We start from the raw sequence: 20,939 nt of genomic DNA, 5'->3' as shown, positions 1-20,939 counted from the left end.
GATAAATTATGTAAAGGAACATGAATCTATGAGAGAGTAAAATGAAGGGATCTGGCTGGATGGTCACAGGGGATAAGAATGAACATGGAGAGTCATGGGAAGAAGATGTCAAGGACAAAGTTCTGGCTTGCAGAAATGTGTGGCCGATGGAGCCATTGCTTTTTGGAAAAATACCAAGCCTGGAGGTCTAAATGGATATGATGAGTAGGCAAGTGAGTCTGGTTATGGAACTCAGAAGGCATGGGTGGGATGAGACCTAAAGTTGGCCATTGCTGGCATATCAAAGGTAATTCAAGTCACCGTTTTACATGAGATTGCCCAGAGAGAAAATACAGAAGAGAAATGACCTAGAACAGGTCTTAAGAAGCTTCATTAATTAATGGGCACACAAGAGGAATGCAGCTAAGGGACAGGATGTGTCATGGGGAAACATCATGTAAATCCAGTGGTATTAACAAATGTTTATACCTCCTGTTTATACTTACAGTGTATTCCATAGTACCGTGGGGCTTCTGAACCACCATCTTCTTCTCTTTTTTATCATGTGTTTTGTTTTGATTGTCATCTGAAGAATAAAATGTATATAAATGAATAATTTCATTTTCAGGGATCGAGGATAGGGTAATCTACAGGACATTAAAACCCACTTTCAGGATGCTTGGCTGGCTCAATCAGTAGAGCATGAGACTCTTGATCTCAGGGTTGTGAGTTCAATCCCCACATTGTGTATAGAGATTACTTAAAAATCTTAAAAAAAAAAAATACAACACTTTCAAACTGACTTAAAAAAAAAAAGACACAACTAGAAAAATGGACTAAAGGCACAAATAGACCATACTCTTAAAAAAGTACTGTTCATCAATGAACACTTGAATAAATGATTTATGTTAACTATAATCAAATAGTACAAATAACAATGAGGTAACGTTTTATAGTTATTAAAGTAATGGTTTAAATGATAAGATATAATGATGGAGTTAGAGTAAAACTAGTTATGACATACATGATGCCTAATGTGAATCAATACCACTCTTTTACTTTTTTTTTCATTGAAGTGTAATTAAAATAACGTAGTGAATCAACAATTCTGTACATTACTCAATGTTCACCATACAATGTTATTACACTATTATTGATTATATTCCCTATGTTGTACTTTTCATCCCTGTGACTTATTTATCTTATAACTGGAAATCTGTACCTCTTAATCTCCTTCACCTATTTCACCCATCCTCCCTACCCTCTCCCCTCTGGCAACCACCAATTTGTTCTCTGTATTTAAGAGTCCGTTTTATTTATTCGTTTTTTCAGATTCCACATATAAGTAGAATCATATGGTATTTTTTTTTCTCTGATTTATTTCACTTAGCATAATCATCTCTAGGTCTATCCATGTTGTCACAAATGGCAAGATTTCATTACTTTTTATGGCTGAATAATATTACACACACACACTCACTGTCATATATATATGACAGCCACATCTTCTTTATCCATTCATCTCTCAGTGGACACTTGGGTTGCTTCCATATCTTGGCTATTGTAAATAGTGCTACAATATATCTTTTTGATTTAGTGTTTTCATTTTCTTTGAGTAAATACTCAGTAGTGGAATTACTGTATCATCTGGTATTTCTATTTTTAATTTTTTGAGGAAGCTCCATACTGTTTTCCACAGTGGTTGCACCAATTTACATTCCTACCAACAGGGCACAAGCCCTTTTAGAAAGTGATTTGTCAATATGCAACAATAGCCATAAAAATGTTCATTCTTTGATTCAGTAATCTTTCCCTTAGGGATTTTTATCCTAAGGAAAAATTCAAAAGAAGAAAACTGCCATATATCATAACATACGGTTCATGCAATCTTATTTATAATGCTGAAAATCTGGGAAGACCGAAATGCCCAACAACATATTGTAAGTTGGGCCATAGACTTTGTTGTTTTTATAGGTCAAAACAGGTCAACCTAAGGTTTAGCAGCTGCATTATGATTCAAATTAATTCTCATGGTTAAATACATCCTAATATAATCAGCCCAGATATTGAAAACCAGAGAGACATACTGCAATGGATAAAAATTTAAGTGACGGGTGCCTGGGTGGCTCAGTTGGTTGAGCGACTGCCTTCGGCTCAGGTCATGATCCTGGAGTCCCTGGATCGAGTCCCGCATCAGGCTCCCTGCTCGGCGAGGAGCCTGCTTCTCCCTCTAACCCTCCCCCCTCTCATGTACTCTCTCTCTCTTTCTCGCTCTCTCAAATAAATAAATCTTAAAAAAAAAAAATTTAAGTGACAAAAAATATAAAATTGAATTAACTACATGAAAAGATGCTCTAACTTGTATGTGATCAGAAAAATGCAAATTAAGACAAGGCATCATTTTCTAGCTATTAGCGAGGCAAAAATCAGAAAGTTGGGTAATTTTAGCGTTGGCAGAGATGTGAACTGCTAGGAGGAACGTAAGCTGGTGTAGCCACTGCAGCAAATTCAATATATACAGCCCATATGACTCAGCAATCTAACAGACCTACATCCTCTCGCAAGAGGTATATACTTTATATATATCATCGAGTCACTTGCTGGAGGATGTACCTAACAGCATCATTGGTGACAGCAGGAAGCTGGAGGGTAAGCAAAATGTAGTAGATATGCTCTGGGATCCTAGCCAGTAATTAGAAATAACTAGCCAGAAGTATACACTGCAGCATGTTTACATCAAGAGAAAAAGAATGGGATGTACAGAACAATACCATGAGGTGTATTTAAAATAGATGCACACAAAGCAACTACACATTTTTCAAGGTCACATCCAAATAAAAGTCTACACACCGAACAGAGCAGAATGCATGCGGTAGAGAGAGAAATGGGAGTGGGGAATGAGGATACAAAGAAATTAATGAATAAATAACAGGGAGCCCAGCTCCGACCAGTGATGATACGCCATGAACTAAGAAGATTAGCTCAGCGCTCTACATCTGACATCCTACAACCTCCCACACCTCACGCTCGATCAACAAGATCACTGCACCCACATGACAGATAGGAGTGTACTGTACTGAGAACCGGAAGTTAACACAGAAACATTAAGAGTTAATTCATGTGGTATTGATCTGCCTTTTAAATATTTCCTTTATATTAATATTAAAACCAAGAAAAAAGGAATAGATGCTGTCATTAGAGTCCCTTTCCAGTCATTTTTATGTTCAATTGGGTCCATTCACAGAACCAAAGAGCCTCTGGAAATGCCTCCAGACTATAAAAAAAGGGACCTCCCCACCCTCAGGTGGCCACACCTAAATTACTTCTGGAAGAGGAGACAGTGTTTTTTAGATCTCCAGATCTCTAGATTCTGCAGATAGGGAGAATTTACACAGCCTGATGAAAAACCCAATCTTAGTACTTTACAACGCTTATGATCTGGTATTCCATCCTTTTTTAAAAAATTTTATTTTATTATGTTATGTTTTATTATGTTAATCATACATCATTAGTTTTTGATGTGGTGATCCACGATCCACTGCTTTTGTATAACACCCAGTGCTCCAGGCAGAGCGTGCCCTCCTCAATACCCATCACCAGGCAGCTCTACTCTCTGGCCCACCCTCAGGCCCTTCTCTTGTCACTACAAACAGGTGTCACTGTAGGTGCTCTTGCTTTCTGAACAGGCTCTTCCCATCCTTTTGTAAGCACTTCCCATTTCTAGAGCCTATCCTCTTCCCATCTGTGGCAGCTTCGGGTCCATGCCTGTCCATAAACTGTGCATAATTCTCTCTGGTCCCAGTGGACCACACTGTCAGAAGCCACCAAACCATGAGTTTCCATACTGCTCAGCTGCAAAAGAAAAACAGGTGCTGGCTGACGCTCTCAGGATAAAGTTAACTTGTACGCCTGAATTAGTACAAAAATTACTTTTCCTTTGTCTCAGGTGGGTAGGCCAGAAAAAAGTCAAACACAGTAACATTATAAATAAAGGGAGAAAGAAAAGCCTTCCCTCCAGAATCTAAGATTTTGAAATTCTTGAGGTAAGGACATGATATCCACCCATCTTTGGATGTCTCGTGCCTTAATATGATACCCGGTACGTATGATCAAATGAACTTCCCAATCTAGGTCAATGAGCCTGACAAGGTTGATTAGGGGCAACATCGTCACTGACAGAACATCACACCAGGAATATCATATGAACTTATCAAAGCCACAAGCCATTTTTACAACTGACTCAATACAGACAGCAAAACACCGGCTAATTCTAAGGACCTAATTCAATTGTCTTCACAACAGCACAGTGTTAGGACGCCTGGGTGGCTCAGTCGGTTAAGCGTCTGCCTTCGGCTCAGGTCATGATCCCAGGGTCTTCAGAACCAGTCCCGCATCCGGCTCCCTGCTCAGTGGGGAGTCTGCTTCTCCCTCTGCCCCTCACCCTGCTCATGCTCTCTCTCTCTCAAATAAATAAATCTTTTTCTTTTTATAATAGCACAAGGTAAAGCTTCATGCTGCTTCCTATTCTTTTTTTTTTGCATTGTTTTAAAGATGGCCAGCAAGGTATCTCCGTAAGCGAAGTCCTGCATACCTTACCTGGACAGGCTCTGCAGCATGTAGTCCATGAAGCACGGGAGAGGTTTCTGGCCCTGGAGAGAGCCGAGAAGAAACAGGAGCTGCCTTGGGCAAGGACTCCTCTGCCGTGCTGCAGGATGGGGCTCCACCTCCAGGGTTTCAGGGGAGGGCCCATCACCATCTCCCAGGATGGAAGGATCTCCCAGTGATAATGACACCTTTACTTCCTGCTTCAGCCTCCTCAGACCCTTATATTTACACAAGGTTGGACCCTCCCCCTGCTTAGGAGAACCTGGAGCAAATGAAGGAACAGCATCTCCTGCCGGAGGGGAAACTTGGCCAGATGGTCCTCAGAAGCCATTCAGAGCAAAGCAACTGAACCTCCTACCTGCCCCGCCTCAGGAAAAAAAAGTCTCAGAGGCAGTTTCTTGCAGCCTAATAAGGAAGTAACTGTGACAAAACTGATAAGACCCCTAGAGGAGAGAAACGAAGGCCCCTTAGCCCAGCCCCTCTCATTTCTCATAAGTCCCGGATGTGGGGGCACCCGTGTTGACCTTGACCCAGGTGGACCTGGTGCCTTGCCCCCAAGTCGTGCCTCCTCTCTTTCCACCCCAGGGGAGGGCCGGGAGTGTCTGCGACACAAGGCTCTTGGCCCGAGCATCTGAGGAGATTCTAGTCCCGTTTCTTGAAAGATGACTCCTCTCTCTGTGCAGTGGGGCTAGACGAAGCTGAGGTCCAGGGCCTCCAGGGGCACGAAGGCTGGATGTGAAGGAATCCTCTGCAGTGGTGGTCAGTGAAGTCTTGGATGCGGTTACAGCTGCCACAGGAATACATTCTAAGAGGCTCTGAGGTTTGAGGACAGACCCTAAGGAAAGCTTAGATGTGGGGAGTGAGGAGAAGGGTGCTCCTGGGAGTGGGGAGTAAAAGGCTCGGAAAAGTGAGCGCACGTGGAGAAAAGTTAAAGGAAGAGCCCGTACTGCCAGTGTCAAATCCACACAGAGGAGGAGACACGAACGCCTACAAACGGATCCCTGGGAGGCCACACGGTCCCTGACGTGAAAACTGGAAGGATCTCAACACAGACGGTGTTAACCTGCTCAGTAAGGTGGGGATAAGGCCTTTCGCTCAAGTGAAACGGGGGGCGAAGACAGGATTGGGAGCTTAAGGGATTGTGAAATTTGAATGGATTACTAAGGTTTCAAAACGACGTGAATATTGAAAGAAGCAGTACGGTTTCACCACGGCGTGGGCTCTAATCACCACGGTGTCAGACCAGGTGTGGAGTGAGTAAATACCGCGCTGCCCCAGCCACCCGGGGGGTGCAGGGCACACGAGCAGGGCAGCGAAGCGAGAGCAGTGGCAGGAGAGGGGCCCTGAGATGCTGCAGCGAGGACAGTGGCCCGATGTATTCCTGTCCTATTGCTACTGTTACCAATGATCACAAATGTAGTTGCCTCCACAGGAAAAATAAACACAAACTTAGTATCTTACAGATCTGTAGCTTCCAAGTCTGACATGGGTCTCAGTGGGCTAAAATCAGTGTCTGGCGGTCCCAGGGAAAGACTAATTTCCTTGCCTCCTCCAAATCCTACAAGGAGGCTGCTTTCGTTGGCTCAAGGTCCCTTTCTCCACCTGCAAAAGCCAGCAACACCCAACCGAGCCCCCCTCCACGTGCCATTTCTCTAGCTCTCCCTCCCCTTCTGCTGCCCTCTTCCACTTTTAAGGGCCCTGCGGTTTATACTGGGCACACCTGGGTAATCCAGGATGCTCTCTTTAAGGTCAGGTGATGAAGCAACCTCAATTCCATCTATAACTTTAATTCAGCCTTTGCTGTGTAACTGAACAGGTTTTGGAAATGAGGACACAGACCTGCCTACCACAAGTGGCGACGAGGTTTTAGAAAAAGAGGCTCAGACTCAAAGAGGGAATTTGGGGGGATTCAAGCAGTGATCTGAGCTGTAAGTGTGCTGGGGCATGGGTAGGGGATGTTAAGGAATGCAGCGCGGGCTAGATGTTCTGGTTCTGAGGAAAAAAACGCAAGAATAAGACAATACCCATGTCGTTCAAACCTAAGCTTCGGGCTCCTGTCACAGACTACTGGAGATGGGGTGAAGTCAGGACAATGGGCATTGTTCACTACTGCCCTTGAAAAGAGACAAAAGACAACTGTGAATTCCCTGGATCTTGATTCCATAATCTCTGTATAGATATAGGAAAGACAGAATATAGCCTTTTTTTTCTGTTATCAATTGTGTGAGTAAGCACAAACAGAATGTGAAAGTCTCAGGGCCAACTCTGTACTGGCCTCACACTTAATTGGGGTGTGGGTGTACTCTCCTCTTACTCTTCTTGAACAATCCATTCTCTCCCTTCCTTCTGTCTCTATCGTAAGACCATCTGAATGGGGGTACACGAGCTGACAGCATAGGACCCTCAACAACTTGTCTAAAGGAGGAGAGTTTTCCATGGCATCCAAATGAGATGGATTTGTAGAGGCAAAAATTGTCTATGTCTCTCCAGATCTCTCTATGAAAGGGGCACCTTGATTTATAAACAGAAGAATCCACTTCCAATGACAGGCATATCCCTATACTGGGAACTGATACATTTGACTGTGACAGTTTGATGATATAAACCATAAAAATCAAGTCATGTGCCATCTCCCTTATGTCACCAAACATTTTTCTGATTACAGTTTGGTTTGGGGGTCAAAATGAACTGAGTTCAACTAGCCAGCCTGATACATTCTCACAGCTGTGCAACATTAACCAAGTTATTTGAAATCTTTGAGCCTCCACTTCCTTATCTGTAAAAGGAAGAACTACCTCATAATGTTGTTCAGAAGATTAAACGAGATGACAAGCACAGCATTTATCTCAGAGCCCGGCACACAGTAAGTGCTTAACAAATGCTAGTATTGATAATAATGCAGTCAACGTAAGTTAATAGCAATTTGAATAGAGTAGGGTATTAAAGAATTATAAACCTTAAGCAAAAAGATTTCATTCCCGAAACACAGGAGTGATAGAACATTAATATGATAGATGATTATAAATTGTTTAAAAGAGAAAAACCAGATCTGATCACTTGATACATCCCAAGGAAGCCTTCAATGAAATTAAACAGCCATTATATTAAAAAAAATAACAAAATTAAAAAAATAACACCAGTTAGAAAACTAAAAATAGGAGTAAACTTCCTTAACATTAAGAACTTTTAGTTACTCTTTGATATGCATTAAAAAAATATGCTCCTGAAAAATCAACAGAACCCTAGAAGTTGTATATTAAAAAAGCAATTTCCCTGTGAGAATGGAAGCACTGAATGACCTCCTGAGATCACTTCCTGGTCTGTCCGGGCTTGTTCCTTACGAAACACAGCCTGAACTAAGGCACTTGTGAGGCCCTTCCCCCACCCCAACTTTCTAGAAGAAAGACTCCAGGGTATGCAGTGGACGGAACACCCTCAGGCACTGCAGGAGCTCCACCCTATCCTTCTCGGCAGGTTGTTCTGTGGGAGGCACATGACTAAGAGCAGTTCCAGCAAAGCGTTTAAGGCTTCTGGGCAGAACAACTCCCAACCCGCTAAACTGTAACAAAGCGGCTAACCTAGGATGATACAAGACTACGCCACAAGAATTTAAGGTAATAAAAATAAACTTTGTCATGGAGATGAAAGCAGCAACACTGCAAACACAACGGAGGCCGGCAGTCTGGAACTCCCGAGGCTGAAGAGAGAATCTCTGCCATTCTCTGGAGGCCACCTTTCACAGCACGGAGACAACGCCTGCACCTGCATGGAACGTGTCCTCGCTTGCTCACCAACCGTCTCCTTAGAAATGAAGCCCGAAACTCTCCAAAAGCATACCCGGGGCAAGGCAACTGAGATGAGCGCTTATAGCAGAAACTGAAAGCAAATATTAAAACACCAATACAAATACAAGAATTCCTCCTACCATGGTTTATACTCAACCGTGTTGTGGAATCCCTCGTCAAAGGAAAAGATAAAAGAGTTTTACATACCGAAAAGCAATGACATTTTGTTTATTAGCAGATGAAGTGTCTACTTAAAGAACCAACGTCATAAAAATATCCAGAATATCATGAAATTGTTCAGTAAGGTGGCCAGATATAATAGTCTTTTATATTTGTGATAGAAGTGTGTTTTGAAAAGTCCCAGCCCATAATAGTACGAAACTAGAAAATGTCTAGGAATAAATATAATGAGATAATTGCAAGATATATATATATGTGTGTATATATATATGTGTGTGTGTGTGTGTGTGTGTGTATATATATGTAAATTTTAAAAGGTTTACTGTAATTTTAAATGGAAGCTTGAATAAAGGGAGGTATATATAACGTTCCTAAATTGGAAATCTCATTCTTGTAAATATTTCACTTTCTCTTCAAATTAATGTTTAAATTAAACACAATTCAAATAAAAAAAATTTTTTTTTGGAGAAGGGAAACATGCCAAATTGATCATCATATTTCTCTGGAAGCATAAATACATCATTAGACTATCCAAAATTATTTTTAAAAGAAAAATGACAGTAGGAACCCTGTATTGATGTTAAAACAAATGATTATAAAGCCAAAGCAATTAAAAGTAAGACAGTAGGAACCCTGTATTATGTTAAATGATTACAAAGCCATAGCAATTAAAAAAATGTGAATTATCAAAAATGAGAACTATATTGAAGGAATTTAATGTAACACAAAAATGCCTTTATAAACCAGTAAGAAAAGAGTGGCTTTTCCCATAAATGTCATGTAGCTTCATGTTAGAGAGGAGGCTTTGGCATCAGACAGACTGAATGACAGTACTGGTCTGCCCTGGCTCACTGTGTGATTAAGTAACTTTACTTAATCAAAGACAGTTTCCCAGCATGTAAAATGGGGATACAGGTGTGCCTGGCTGGTTCAGTCAATAGAGCATGTGACTCTTGATCTCAGGGTCCTGAGTTCAAGCCCCACGTTGGGCGTGGAGCCTACTTAAAAAACACACACACACACAAAAATTAAGAATAAATAAATACGGATACCAATTGGACTCCCACAGAGTTACTGTAAGGCTTACATAAGGCAATTCGATTAAGGTAAAGCACTCCACAATGTGTGAAACAAGGACTCAGGAAACCTTAAGGATTACTATTAAATGAGGTTGGGTGAACTCCAGTTAAGATTTGGAGAAAAATCTAGATCACTCTTAAATCAATGCAGATAGATTAAAGATTTAATAGTTAAAAATATAAAGTTAGAAATGTCCTTGAAGAAAAATACAGGATTTGTATTTGCTTAAAGAATATGTTCTCTATTGGTGATACACACTTCTGAAATTATTGGCCTCATTCTGTCAAGAGTGCAATGAAAATATTAAATATTATTATTTAGCATCGTAAGGGTAATTTTGGAACACCTGAATCATAAACTGTTACAATAAAATTTTTTAAAAGGTGTGTCATGAGCAACCTTCATGGAGACGGCAGGGATGTGAGGAAGAACGGACTATACTAAATATGAACTCCATGTTTTCTCCTCTGTTGACATGAAGGGTAATACCATGCAGATGTTTTCCTTCCTTCCAGCATGCCACAGGCAATATAGTCCTTGACTAACGTGAGTCACAGTCACCTGATTTAAAATCTAGAATGCAAGAAGAAGGGCAGGGGAGTTGTTTATGGTGGAATTCTTTACCTCAGAGCCTAGTAGTGCCCTCAGCAGGGAGCAGGCCCTCAAGTATTTGTGGAACGAGTTAACTAAACTCTCACTAGGTATCTAAGCAAACAGAGTACTTCAGTTGTCCAGTCAGCTTCTGACATACCAGCCATAAAACTGGTGAGTGTGTTGACTGTAATTATATATATAAGACTAGGTTAAGCAGTTAAGCCCAGAGAGAAATTTCAACCTTATCATCATTCACACTCTAGCTCAGGGGAAATGGAAACTCTATGTATAATCAACTTTTTCTCCTTACTAAGAAACCACGATGTCCCTGGAGCTATGGAGAAAACACTAAAATTTTATTTAACTTTTGCCTTCTTTCTCTCTCAGAGTTGACTCGGGGGAAGCAGAACAATGTACAATGGTTTCCTTAGGGCTTTTGTGCCAGAGAGCTGGGCTCAAATCCCTGCTTTACACCGATTCACAGTGGGACCTCTGGTAAGTTACTCAGCTTCTAGTTTGTTTTTTTTTTTTCATTTGTAAAATAGGCTCCTACCACCTGCATTAGATCATGACTACTAGTAAATTAAATAATGAAATAAAGCATCTAACCTACAGGAGACACTCATCCAAAACAGGCTCTTTCTGCTCTTCCTGTACCTGCCGCTGTTCTGTCCTACCATCCAAAAACTCAAGGTAGCTTTTTTTTATATGTATATAAATGGATCAAAAACTTAGCTAGGTAAATTTAAAATTTAGAAGAAAATAAGAAATATAAAGATCAATTCTGTACAAATCCAAACTATAAATGGTCATGAAAAAATACCGTTGAACACGGGAAGAAAATACAAAATCACCCATGTTACCCCTATTCAGAAGGAATCAGTGTTTGCATTCTGGTGACTATCAGGCCAGCAGTTCTCCATCTCCCTTTTTGTCTGTATATAGGGGAGTTATTTAAACAGAAATGGAATCATAATCTATACACACTGCCAACCTGCTTTCCTACCATAACAATATTTTGTGAAAATTTCCCACAGTGTTTTTCTACATCACTTAAAAATAGCACATAGTCTTCCATTTTATGTCATTTATTTTTATTTTCCCACTATTTAAAACAATGCAATGAAGAAGATGTGGTATATTTACATAATGGAATATTATTCAGCCATAAAACAGAATGAAATCTCGCTATTTGCAAAGACATGGAGAGAGCTAGAGAGTATAATGCTAAGTGAAATAAGTCAGACAGAGAAAGACAAATACCATGATTTCACTCATATGTGGAATTTAAGAAACAAATGAGCAAAAGGGGAAAAAACAGAGGGTAGCAGGTTGGGGGGATGAGTTAAATACGGGATGGGGATGAAGGAATGCACTTGTAATGAGCACCAGATAATGTATGGAACTTTCAATTACTATATTGTACACCTGAAACTAATATAACACTGTACGTTAACTGGAATTAAAATAAAAACTTAAAGTATAAATAAATAATGTAATAACAAAATAAATAATAAATAAAACAATGAAATGATAGTCACTGTATTTAAATCTTCTAATATGCTCATGACTGGTTCCTTAGGGTGAATTTCTACAAACAGAATTGTTGGGTCAAAGGGTATGGAAAAGGTAAGTCTCTTGATAACAATGGTTACTGCCTTCTAGAAAGGTTTGACCACATTACCGTCCCACCATCAATGTACTGGAGCATTTTTCCTTTGCCCTTTCCCCAGTTCACTTCTAATTTGATTTTTCAATCAAATTGCTCAAGCTGAAAAATCACTGACCATATTTAGTCTGATCTGTTGTCCTTTTTTCAGCCCAAATCACATTGAGATTTCTCCTAATACAAATATGATATGACAGATTAATTAGGGAACAATATTTGGACTAAACAGATCAATTATAATAGGACTAGACTCAGATCTAGCTCTAGTACAAAAGGTTTTTTAAAACATAGCTGTTTGGTTCAGTGACCGTACTTTTTGCTTCAACAATGACAAGAATGGATTACAATATACTGCATTAATGGGAGTGCTGACACTGGAAGAGGAAAAGGAAGGAATGTCTCTTGATCACTCTCAGGTTACCAGGGGCTGGAGGATGGGGGAAATAGGTAGATGTTGGCCAAAGAGTGCAAACTTCCAGTTCTAAGATGAGTAAGGTTTGAGGACCTAACGTACAGCACGGTGATCATAGTTAATAATACTGTATTATATATTTGAAAGTTGCTAAAATAATGGATCTTAAAAGTTCTCACCACAAAAAAGAAATGGTAATTATGGGACCCGATGGAGGTGTTAGCTAAAGCTATGGTGATAATCATTTTGCAATATATACATGTATCAAGTCAACATGCTGTATAACTTAAACTTATACAATGGTATATCAATTATATGTCAATAATATGTCTGGGATGTTTACTGTGTGCCAGGTGCTACACTAGGTGCTGGATCTAGATTTACCTGCTACCATCTGCCTCCCTGTAATTACTTCACTGCCATTTTCCTGCTCCCCTCTCAGAAACAAAACATTTTTAGAATCTGCACCATTTTGCTACAATGGGGCAACTGCAGTGACTCATCTTTCCATAACATCTTTTATAGATAACTAACTGTTGTGTTTTCTAAGTGTCAGGAGACAGCAATGAATTGTTACCCGAGGCTTACATGAGGCACAGATAAATCTAATTCAACAAGTAAAAACATCATTTTGTTCCTTAGATTAGGTAGATGTTAGTGATGTGCAAATAGATACCTATAGAAAGTTACTATGTTCCTCCTTTATTGATCATAGAACTTTACATTTGTCTAATGATCTTTTTGCAAAGCCCTTGGGTTTACTGTTACTCATTTCTCTGTATTTTTCGATTAACATTAAAAATAACTGTAAAATGTATAATATGTAAAAAAAAAAAAAAAGTGAAGAAAACAAAACTCCCTTGCAATTTCTGTACTCTGAGAAAACGATTATCAACATATTGTTATAGGTTCTTCCAGTCTGTTTTTCTACTTTCCTTATCATGTGTCCTCCATTAACTTTTTGTTTTGACTCTCTACATTCCCTGTTTTTTCTCTGACATGTGTGGATTTACGTCACACCTTTGCGTCACAATTTCTAGGCCTCTCACCTGAAATCTAGGCCCCTTTGGACAAATCCACTTGGCACCTCAAAACATCTCCAAACACAAACTGACATTGAACTCTTTTTTCCTTCTTGAGTTTTCCAGTTTGTCAATTCTTGACTCTGTTCTTTTTGTCCCTCACACACTAGAATGGTCACCAAATACTGCTGATTCTATGAGCAAAATCTCTCCGTAGGGTGCCCTCTCCCCTCTGCCCCAGTCTCCAACCAGCTCCACCTGATTTCAAGCTGACTTCTACCCAATGTCCCACAATTAATGCAGTTCTCTGAACAGCTCTCCACAGACGCTAGCCAAGTCCAAATCCTTAGTGTGGCTGAAAAGAACCTCCCATTTTAGTGTCTCTTCTCAGACGAGAGCCACGAAATTGAAATGGGATTACTCTTGATTTGAGGCCTACTACTCCACCTAGTGGTACAGAACACCACCCTGGGATGGAACTCTAGGAATATGCCAGGTCAGCCCTATCAGACCAAGCAAGCCTGCCCACGTGGGTGTTTGTCAGCTAGAGAGGGAAGTGAAAAGGACAAAGAACTCTGGAATTCAATGGCCATCTAGTGGTTTTACCTAAGCACTGAATTCTCCTAAGGGAAGGCCCCAAACCTCCAAACCAATTATCATTGCCATTCTTTATTTTATTTTATTTTATTTTATTATGTTATGTTAATTACCATACATTACATCATTAGTTTTTGATGTAGTGTTCCATGATTCATTGTTTGCGTATAACACCCAGTGCTCCGTGCAATACGTGCCTTCACCGGGCTAACCCATCCCCCCACCCCCTCCCCTCTAGAACCCTCCGTTTGTTTCTCAGAGTCCATAGTCTCTCATGGTTCTTCTCACCCTCCAATTCCCCCCCTTCATTTTTCCCTTCCTACTAGCTTCGAAATAAGTCAATCAGAGAAAGACACGTATCCTATGATCATCGCCATTCTTGAGAGCAGATGAAAAACTATGATGCCATCTAGACTGATCTCGAGACCAGTCTAGAAAATCACAAACTAATTCTGACCCAACTACTGTACTGCCAGCTGTATCCTTCCAGAATTTTCATGAAACTCAAGCAAACGGAAACAGTATTCATTCATCTATGTATTAGTTCATACCCTCGATGCACATTTAAGGAACACCTGTAACTCAGATACTACACCAAGCTAATAATACAGGGTCCATATGAAGACAGCCTATAAACAGGAAAGCAGATAAATAAATCCATAATGACAATGCAGAAGGAGAGTCTAAGCTGGCCATGGACTGGGAGGGCTTCCTGTGAGAAATGATGGCTGACCCGATTCTGTGGTCAAGCGAGAGTTGGTTAGGTAAAGAGCAGAATGAAAGGTATTCTTTCAGATACAAAGCATTACACGTGCAACAGAGTGCAGCACGTTAAAAAGCTATCCTAACACATCATCTACAGTTAGTACAGCATCCTGACTAAAAGAAACCTCAGCCACCAGGACTCTACCAGCCTCTTTCGGGGAAACCTACAGAGCAAAATATCTCCACTTTATTTTATTTTTTTAAAGATTTTATTGATTTATTTGTCAGAGAGAGAGACAGCAAGAGAGGGAACACAAGCAGGGGGAGTGGGAGAGGGAGAAGCAGGCTTCCCGCCGAGCAGGGAGCCCGATGCGGGGCCTGATCCCAGGACCCCGGGATCATGACCTGAGCCGAAGGCAGACACTTAACGGCTGAGCCACCCAGGGGCCCCAAAATATCTCCACTTTAAAATACTTCTTAAGCAACAGCATTTACAATAAAGGTAAAAAAAAGATAATATTTTAAGCTGCACAACTATTCAAAACCACACATTTTCAAATCTCCAAGGTGCACAAATCATATGTAAAAGAAAATGAGAAAGGCGATTCTCCTTAATCCTCTTCCTCTTTTTGGAAAGAAGGGGTAATACTCAACACTTTAAATTTTAAGGCAAGTCTATTAATCACACAGAAGTTTCTTTCAACAGTTGACGGTTACAGCTTTTTATGAAACACTAAGTGGTTTGAGATTAAAAGCATCCGTTGAGCTGTGTAAGACATGATGTAATCACACTATCACCCATGTATGATATAATCGCAATGTGGACTCTCCACAGCAGGTACCTCATCTACCTTCTGCTGGAGCAATGCCAGCAGAAGCAGCCCATTTTATCTTTGATGAGCACTGCTAGAAAGTTCTGTTAAACATGGAGACAAGACCTGTCTTCCAGTACCTCTGGCATTAACTGCTACCAAATGTGGGGCCCCCGGAAGAATCTGCTGCAAGAGCACGTTTCACATACTGTCCTGCAGTCTGTTCTCAGAGACGCCGTCTTGTCCCTTAGCCTAGCGCTCTTAGTACCCTGTATCCTGTGTGCCACATCAAGGTCAAGGTTTGACTCCCGCTTCCCTTTCTTTGCACGCTCTTCTGACATACCCCAGCCCTGCAGGTGACAGGAGCAGTAGGTGTGAAATGGATGATCCCAGTAAAGCAGGGTTATCACCTCCCTCATGCTAGCTATGCCACTTCTGTTAATGCAGTGTAAGATGCAATGAATACTCTGAGAAACTACAGAATATTGCAGCCTTCTTTTAAAATTCCCCTTAACCAAGGGCGCCTGGCTGGCTCAATTGGTGGAGCATGTGACTCCTGATCTTGGGGTTAAGAGTCTGAGCCCCACACTGGGTGCAGAGATACCTTAAAAAAAAAAAAAAAATCCCTTAACTAAAACTCTCAAGTTGTGTGTGTTTGTTTTTAACTGATGGATGCTAGGCCATTTCTCCACAATTTTCTATTGCCCAGCTGATGCCAAACAGTTCAGGCATTTCCAGCAACGTATTTATGGATATGTCTATATACATTAAGAAAAATATTTCTCATACAGGGAAGGTGACGATCCACTGGATAGATATTTATTAGCACACACTAGGTGCTAGATCCTAGAAACACAAAGTTAAATGAGACACACCAAATTATGTCCGTTTACACAAGACTTTGTCTTTACACAAGACTATGTATATAAAACAAGGGTGGGTGGTACATCATAGTGCTCAATAAACTGCTACTGTTATTATAATGATGATGAGCAGTTATAAATAGTCTTTTAAAAATTACTAGTTGTTTTTTTTTTGTTGTTGTTGTTGTTGTTGTTGTTTTTTAGAGAGGGAGAGGGGGGGGGGCAGGGGGAGAGTGAGAGAGAATATTAAGCCGTCTCCACACTCAGCACAGAGCCCAACACAGACCTCGATCTCACAACCCTGAGATCACGACCTGAGCCAAAAGCAAGAGTTGGACACTTGACTGACTGAGGCGGCCCTATTTTAAATGAAAATACTGCAGTATTGCCACCGATACTCACCAGTACTATAATATCTCTTTAGTTCTGTACGCCTGATCTCCTTTAACTGATTATTTTTTCTCTTTTTTTTCTCATCAGTAATATATTCCTCTTCTACAGCAATGTTGCATTTGTCTTGTTCTAAAATGACTGTTTTAGCATCCTCTTTTCCAGTATGGGTCCTTGTAGCAATAGCTGAGGCTGTCTCTGCATTTTGTTTGGCTTGTTTTTTCTTTTTCAATCTAGGAATGGGAAAAAAAAGGGAAAACATTGGAGAAATGATTTTCTAGGAGGAATTATATTAGTTTCATGCTGTTGGGCTTTCAGAAACTAATTAACTGATACAGAAAATACTTTCTTTATATTACTGTTAATCACATTTTCCTGTTACTTTTTTCTTTTCTAATCACTTAAAAATTCTTACATGGAGACCTGCAGCATTTCCTCAACTTTATATCCTCAATACTTAGATCTCAGAAAATTATTAGGAAATCCTCCAGGCCTGGGGAAAAACTAGATTCTTCTACAGGCTATTAAATGTTGAGCATTTTCTTAATCAAAATATATGGCTGCCATGTTTGCAGTGTTACATTAAAAAAGAGAGAGAGAGTGAATTTCGGTTTTCAGTGGGCAAACACATTTGTAAAACTAAATCCTTTATAATTGATTCACACACTGAGTATAAAAGTTTGGCGAACTGGTTCAGGTCTGAGCAATTCTTTTCCTTTATACATATGACGGTAGTACTGAAGAAAGAGCTACATTCCCTGAGACAGAAAATGTCATAATGACAATATAAAAAGTTATCATTCGGATCACTAATAGCTGATACATAGTTAACATATCTGATGTTTTTAATTCCTTACTCCTAAGTCAAAGAGATGAAGTTTACTATACTTGGTGAAATCCAATAACTCAAAATATTTTCCAACTGATGTATCACTCTAATTGATGTGTCACTCCATACTTAACCAGCCCTTCTGAAGAATGCCTTTACCTTACCAGAAGGTAGAGAACAAGGGTTCTGGCCTCTAGTATATGTGGCAGTCTGCTCCTATGTAAATATTTTTAATTAGGACTCTTTTTGCTCGTTCCCTTTCTGTTTACACATGGTCAGCTATCTCTTATACATACATGTCTAGTTCCTTTGCTCTCTTGAGCATCTATACAATTTGATGTTGGGCAAGAATAAGGAAATGTTTTGGGAGGAAAATGAGATACCCAGCGGGTAGCAAAGGGACCAAGGTTAGATTTTCTGCTTCTTTGTTTCGTGACATTGAACAAATCCATTTAACAATTTGGAGAGGTCCCTTGTTAAATAAGAGACCCTCATTGTTAGGGTCTTTTATTAGGATCAATTGAGATAATCTATGCCAACATACAACACAAACAAACAGAAACAGAAATAGTAAAATATCCCCTCATAAATCATATAATGACATGAGAACTAAGGATACATGACCCATTCAGCTTTGGAAATAAGGTGTCATATTCTAACAAAATATTTCAACTAGGCTGTAATTCATTGAACACTTAGCAGCCATGTTCTTAGATTTCATTGGCTAATAAATGAGTATATGGCCTAGGAGAAAGGGCAGCTGGACAAAAATCATAGATGAATACCCTCCCCATTGCTTAGTTTCACTATCTTTTTATGTTTACCTATTAAAAACCACACCAAACCAAACCAAACTGGAAACTCATAAAAAGGACTTCTATTCAACAGACACTTTATATTCTAACCTCAGATTTTAAACTGTTTAATTTTTTTTATTATTTCTGGTAAGAGTGGGTGGCTCTTTGCAATGTTGAGTCAGATAATGTTCCTAATAAAACAATTTCTCTCTTGATCAAGATTACTATGTGAGGCTGAAATTAGTATGCATAATGCCGTAATGACCTAGATATCTTACAGAAACCAGCACTTCGCTTAGGGAGGTCTAGGCACAGAGCTGATATCTGTGTCCAAAAAGCTGGCTGTGGATGGGCTGATGTTCTGATACAGTGGCTTATCAAAACCATGCTTGAGATGAACCTTATTGCCCACTTCCAAAAATCATTCCTTCCAGGAGGAGAGAAAAGAGGAGTCAAAAATTAATTCTATGCAGCCTGAAATATACTGCTTCTTGCTCTTTTGGATTTTTCCACTTTAAGTTGATTTAAATGTCCTCATTTTGCGGTCCCCATGATCATTAAACTCACTCAGATCTAGGGCACATGTTTTGATGAGCAGCACCGTCTGGGGACATCTCATTAGAGACTGGTTTTCACACATGGAAATAACAAAATGGGGTACATCATTTTATTCATTTGCCTCTGTTCTGCACAGACCCATTACTGTCAACACTTATAGCCAAAAGTAGCTGTTTTTCTCCAAAAAAACCCCAAAAAACCCTAGAAAATAGCAATACCAAACTTGTTTAACAGAAAACAGCATCCAATTTAATACTTCACTAATTTTACAATCAGCTACATCTTTTATTTTGACTAGAGCACTCATGAGAATTTGTTTCTCTGGAGTTTATCAACACGACTATAGCATTCTGAGCTCATAACTGGAAATCAGATGTGAGTTCGGGAAGCCCACTGTAAAAATCCTTCCTTCAAAGCAGGGAATACATTTTTAACGCCTTGTCTAAGAGGGACTAACTGCCATCTGACGTACGTGGTATAGTTAATGCTCTTCAAACGTTCCTGTTTAAGCCTTCTCTGCTGTTCTGCAAGTCAGTATCTACCATGGTAAGACATTCTCACAAAAGGGTTTTGTCATCACTAAATTAAGGTAAACTGAAAACAAAAGGTTACACAAGAAAAGAAAGCAAGCTTTTTCTAATGACCCCAAATGTAGATTTATACTGTGCACCAAAAAAATACTTAGCAAATCATGTTCAGCAGATGAATGACTGTAAACAATGAGACATATTTATATTTGATAGCTGTGAATACAAGTCCTAAAACCCACCTTTATTTTGTTATGCTGCATCTATCTTTCTTCAAGAGATCATAATTACATAAAACAAGTTTTATTATTCAATCTCCCCTCACTACTGTAACCAAGCCCTATCAGTTGTTTCCTAAATCCTTCCCTCTCAAATTCACCTTCTCTTCTTGATCTCTGCTCCCATTGAATCATTTCAGGTTTTCATCATCTCTCTGGACTACTGTTCACAAGATAATTATTCTTTGTTTTATTATAAAATTTGTACTTATTCATATTCAAAAATATTAAAATGCAGAAAGGTAAAAAGCACAGAACTTACGTCAAATGAAATGCTAACGCTCAGAAGCAGTCACTGTTTGGGAGAGAACAGGAAAGCCAGGAGTTAGGGAAATCACAGACCTTCCCCAGGCACAGAAGAATGAAGCAGGGTGGCTTGGGTCATGATTCTGAGCTGCTTATTTGTCCCGTCCCTACCAAAAGGAGTGTTAAAGGACTTATTCTGGAATCTCTTGGCTTTTTTAAATTAAAATTTTAAAATTAAAAATAGCACCCAACCCAGCGTTAGTAGACTGAAGAAATAAACAAGGTGTTACTGCTAAAGAAAGCATTTTTAGTTGCTGAATGAAAACTGTTTTCCTCTGAAGCTTTTTCCTTTCCTAAAGGAAATAAGTTCAGGATACTGGCAACAATCAGAGCCAGGGCCTTGAGCAAGTTCCTTGCTTTGTCTCTGCAGGGGTCTCTTCTGCCGCTTCTGACATCCAGAGCAATGAAACACAGAGAGGCATCAGAGGCTTTTGAGGAGGCTTTCGTGAGCACTAGAGTGAAAGCCTCTTGAAGGCAGGGATTTGTCTAGTAAGTTCTGTTAAAATGCCATACTCCCGGGGCTTCTCCAAGGTACACAGGAGGTACTCAGGAAGCTTTTTCCAAACGCATGAACAAATAAATGAGCGAATAAACTGGGCTCTGTCTGGTTGAGATCTGCTCTCCCAGCTAGGGCTCTCCTACAAACATGCCATTTCACCATCTTCTTAATTAGCAGCATGTGTCAAAAACTCTCACATCTCCTTAATTAGACGCTTGATTGAAAAAGAAAATATATTAGCCACATATAATTTAAAATGCATTAAACTATATACTTCTTTAATTAGTATTAAATTAGTTCCATATGATTCTTTCCCTAATTCCATGTTTCATAATAAAACAAAAGAATAATTATCTTGTGAACAGTAGTCCAGAGAGATGATGAAAACCTGAGGTCCATGAGTTTCTGTATCTAGTAAGTGCCGAAGACATAAATATCTAGCACAGCACTGT

At 39.7% G+C, this 20,939-nt stretch overlaps 1 protein-coding gene across 15 annotated transcripts in view; it reads right to left on the bottom strand.

Moving 5' to 3' along the window:
* The window catches only part of NCOA7 (nuclear receptor coactivator 7), a 155,888-nt gene that overhangs the window by 59,054 nt on the left and 75,895 nt on the right, over positions 1-20,939 (bottom strand). For 12 of the 15 annotated variants that reach the window (XM_045865492.3, XM_045865493.3, XM_064598073.1 and 9 more), the window contains 2 exons: positions 16,706-16,926; positions 486-565 (listed from right to left, as the gene is read on the bottom strand). In XM_045865492.3, the coding sequence (XP_045721448.1) occupies positions 486-565; positions 16,706-16,926 (301 nt within the window). The remainder of the gene's footprint in view (positions 1-485; positions 566-16,705; positions 16,927-20,939) is intronic. The other 3 variants (XM_064598076.1, XM_064598077.1, XM_064598078.1) reach the window with 1 other exon arrangement.

Source organism: Mirounga angustirostris, unplaced genomic scaffold (assembly GCF_029215605.1).
Source record: "Mirounga angustirostris isolate CCGP_5_RB_7025 unplaced genomic scaffold, mMirAng1.0.hap1 SCAF_8, whole genome shotgun sequence".
Classification (NCBI taxonomy): Eukaryota; Metazoa; Chordata; class Mammalia; order Carnivora; family Phocidae; genus Mirounga; species Mirounga angustirostris.
Note: the sequence above shows the minus strand (reverse complement) of the source record. Positions and strands in the feature narration are given on the sequence as shown.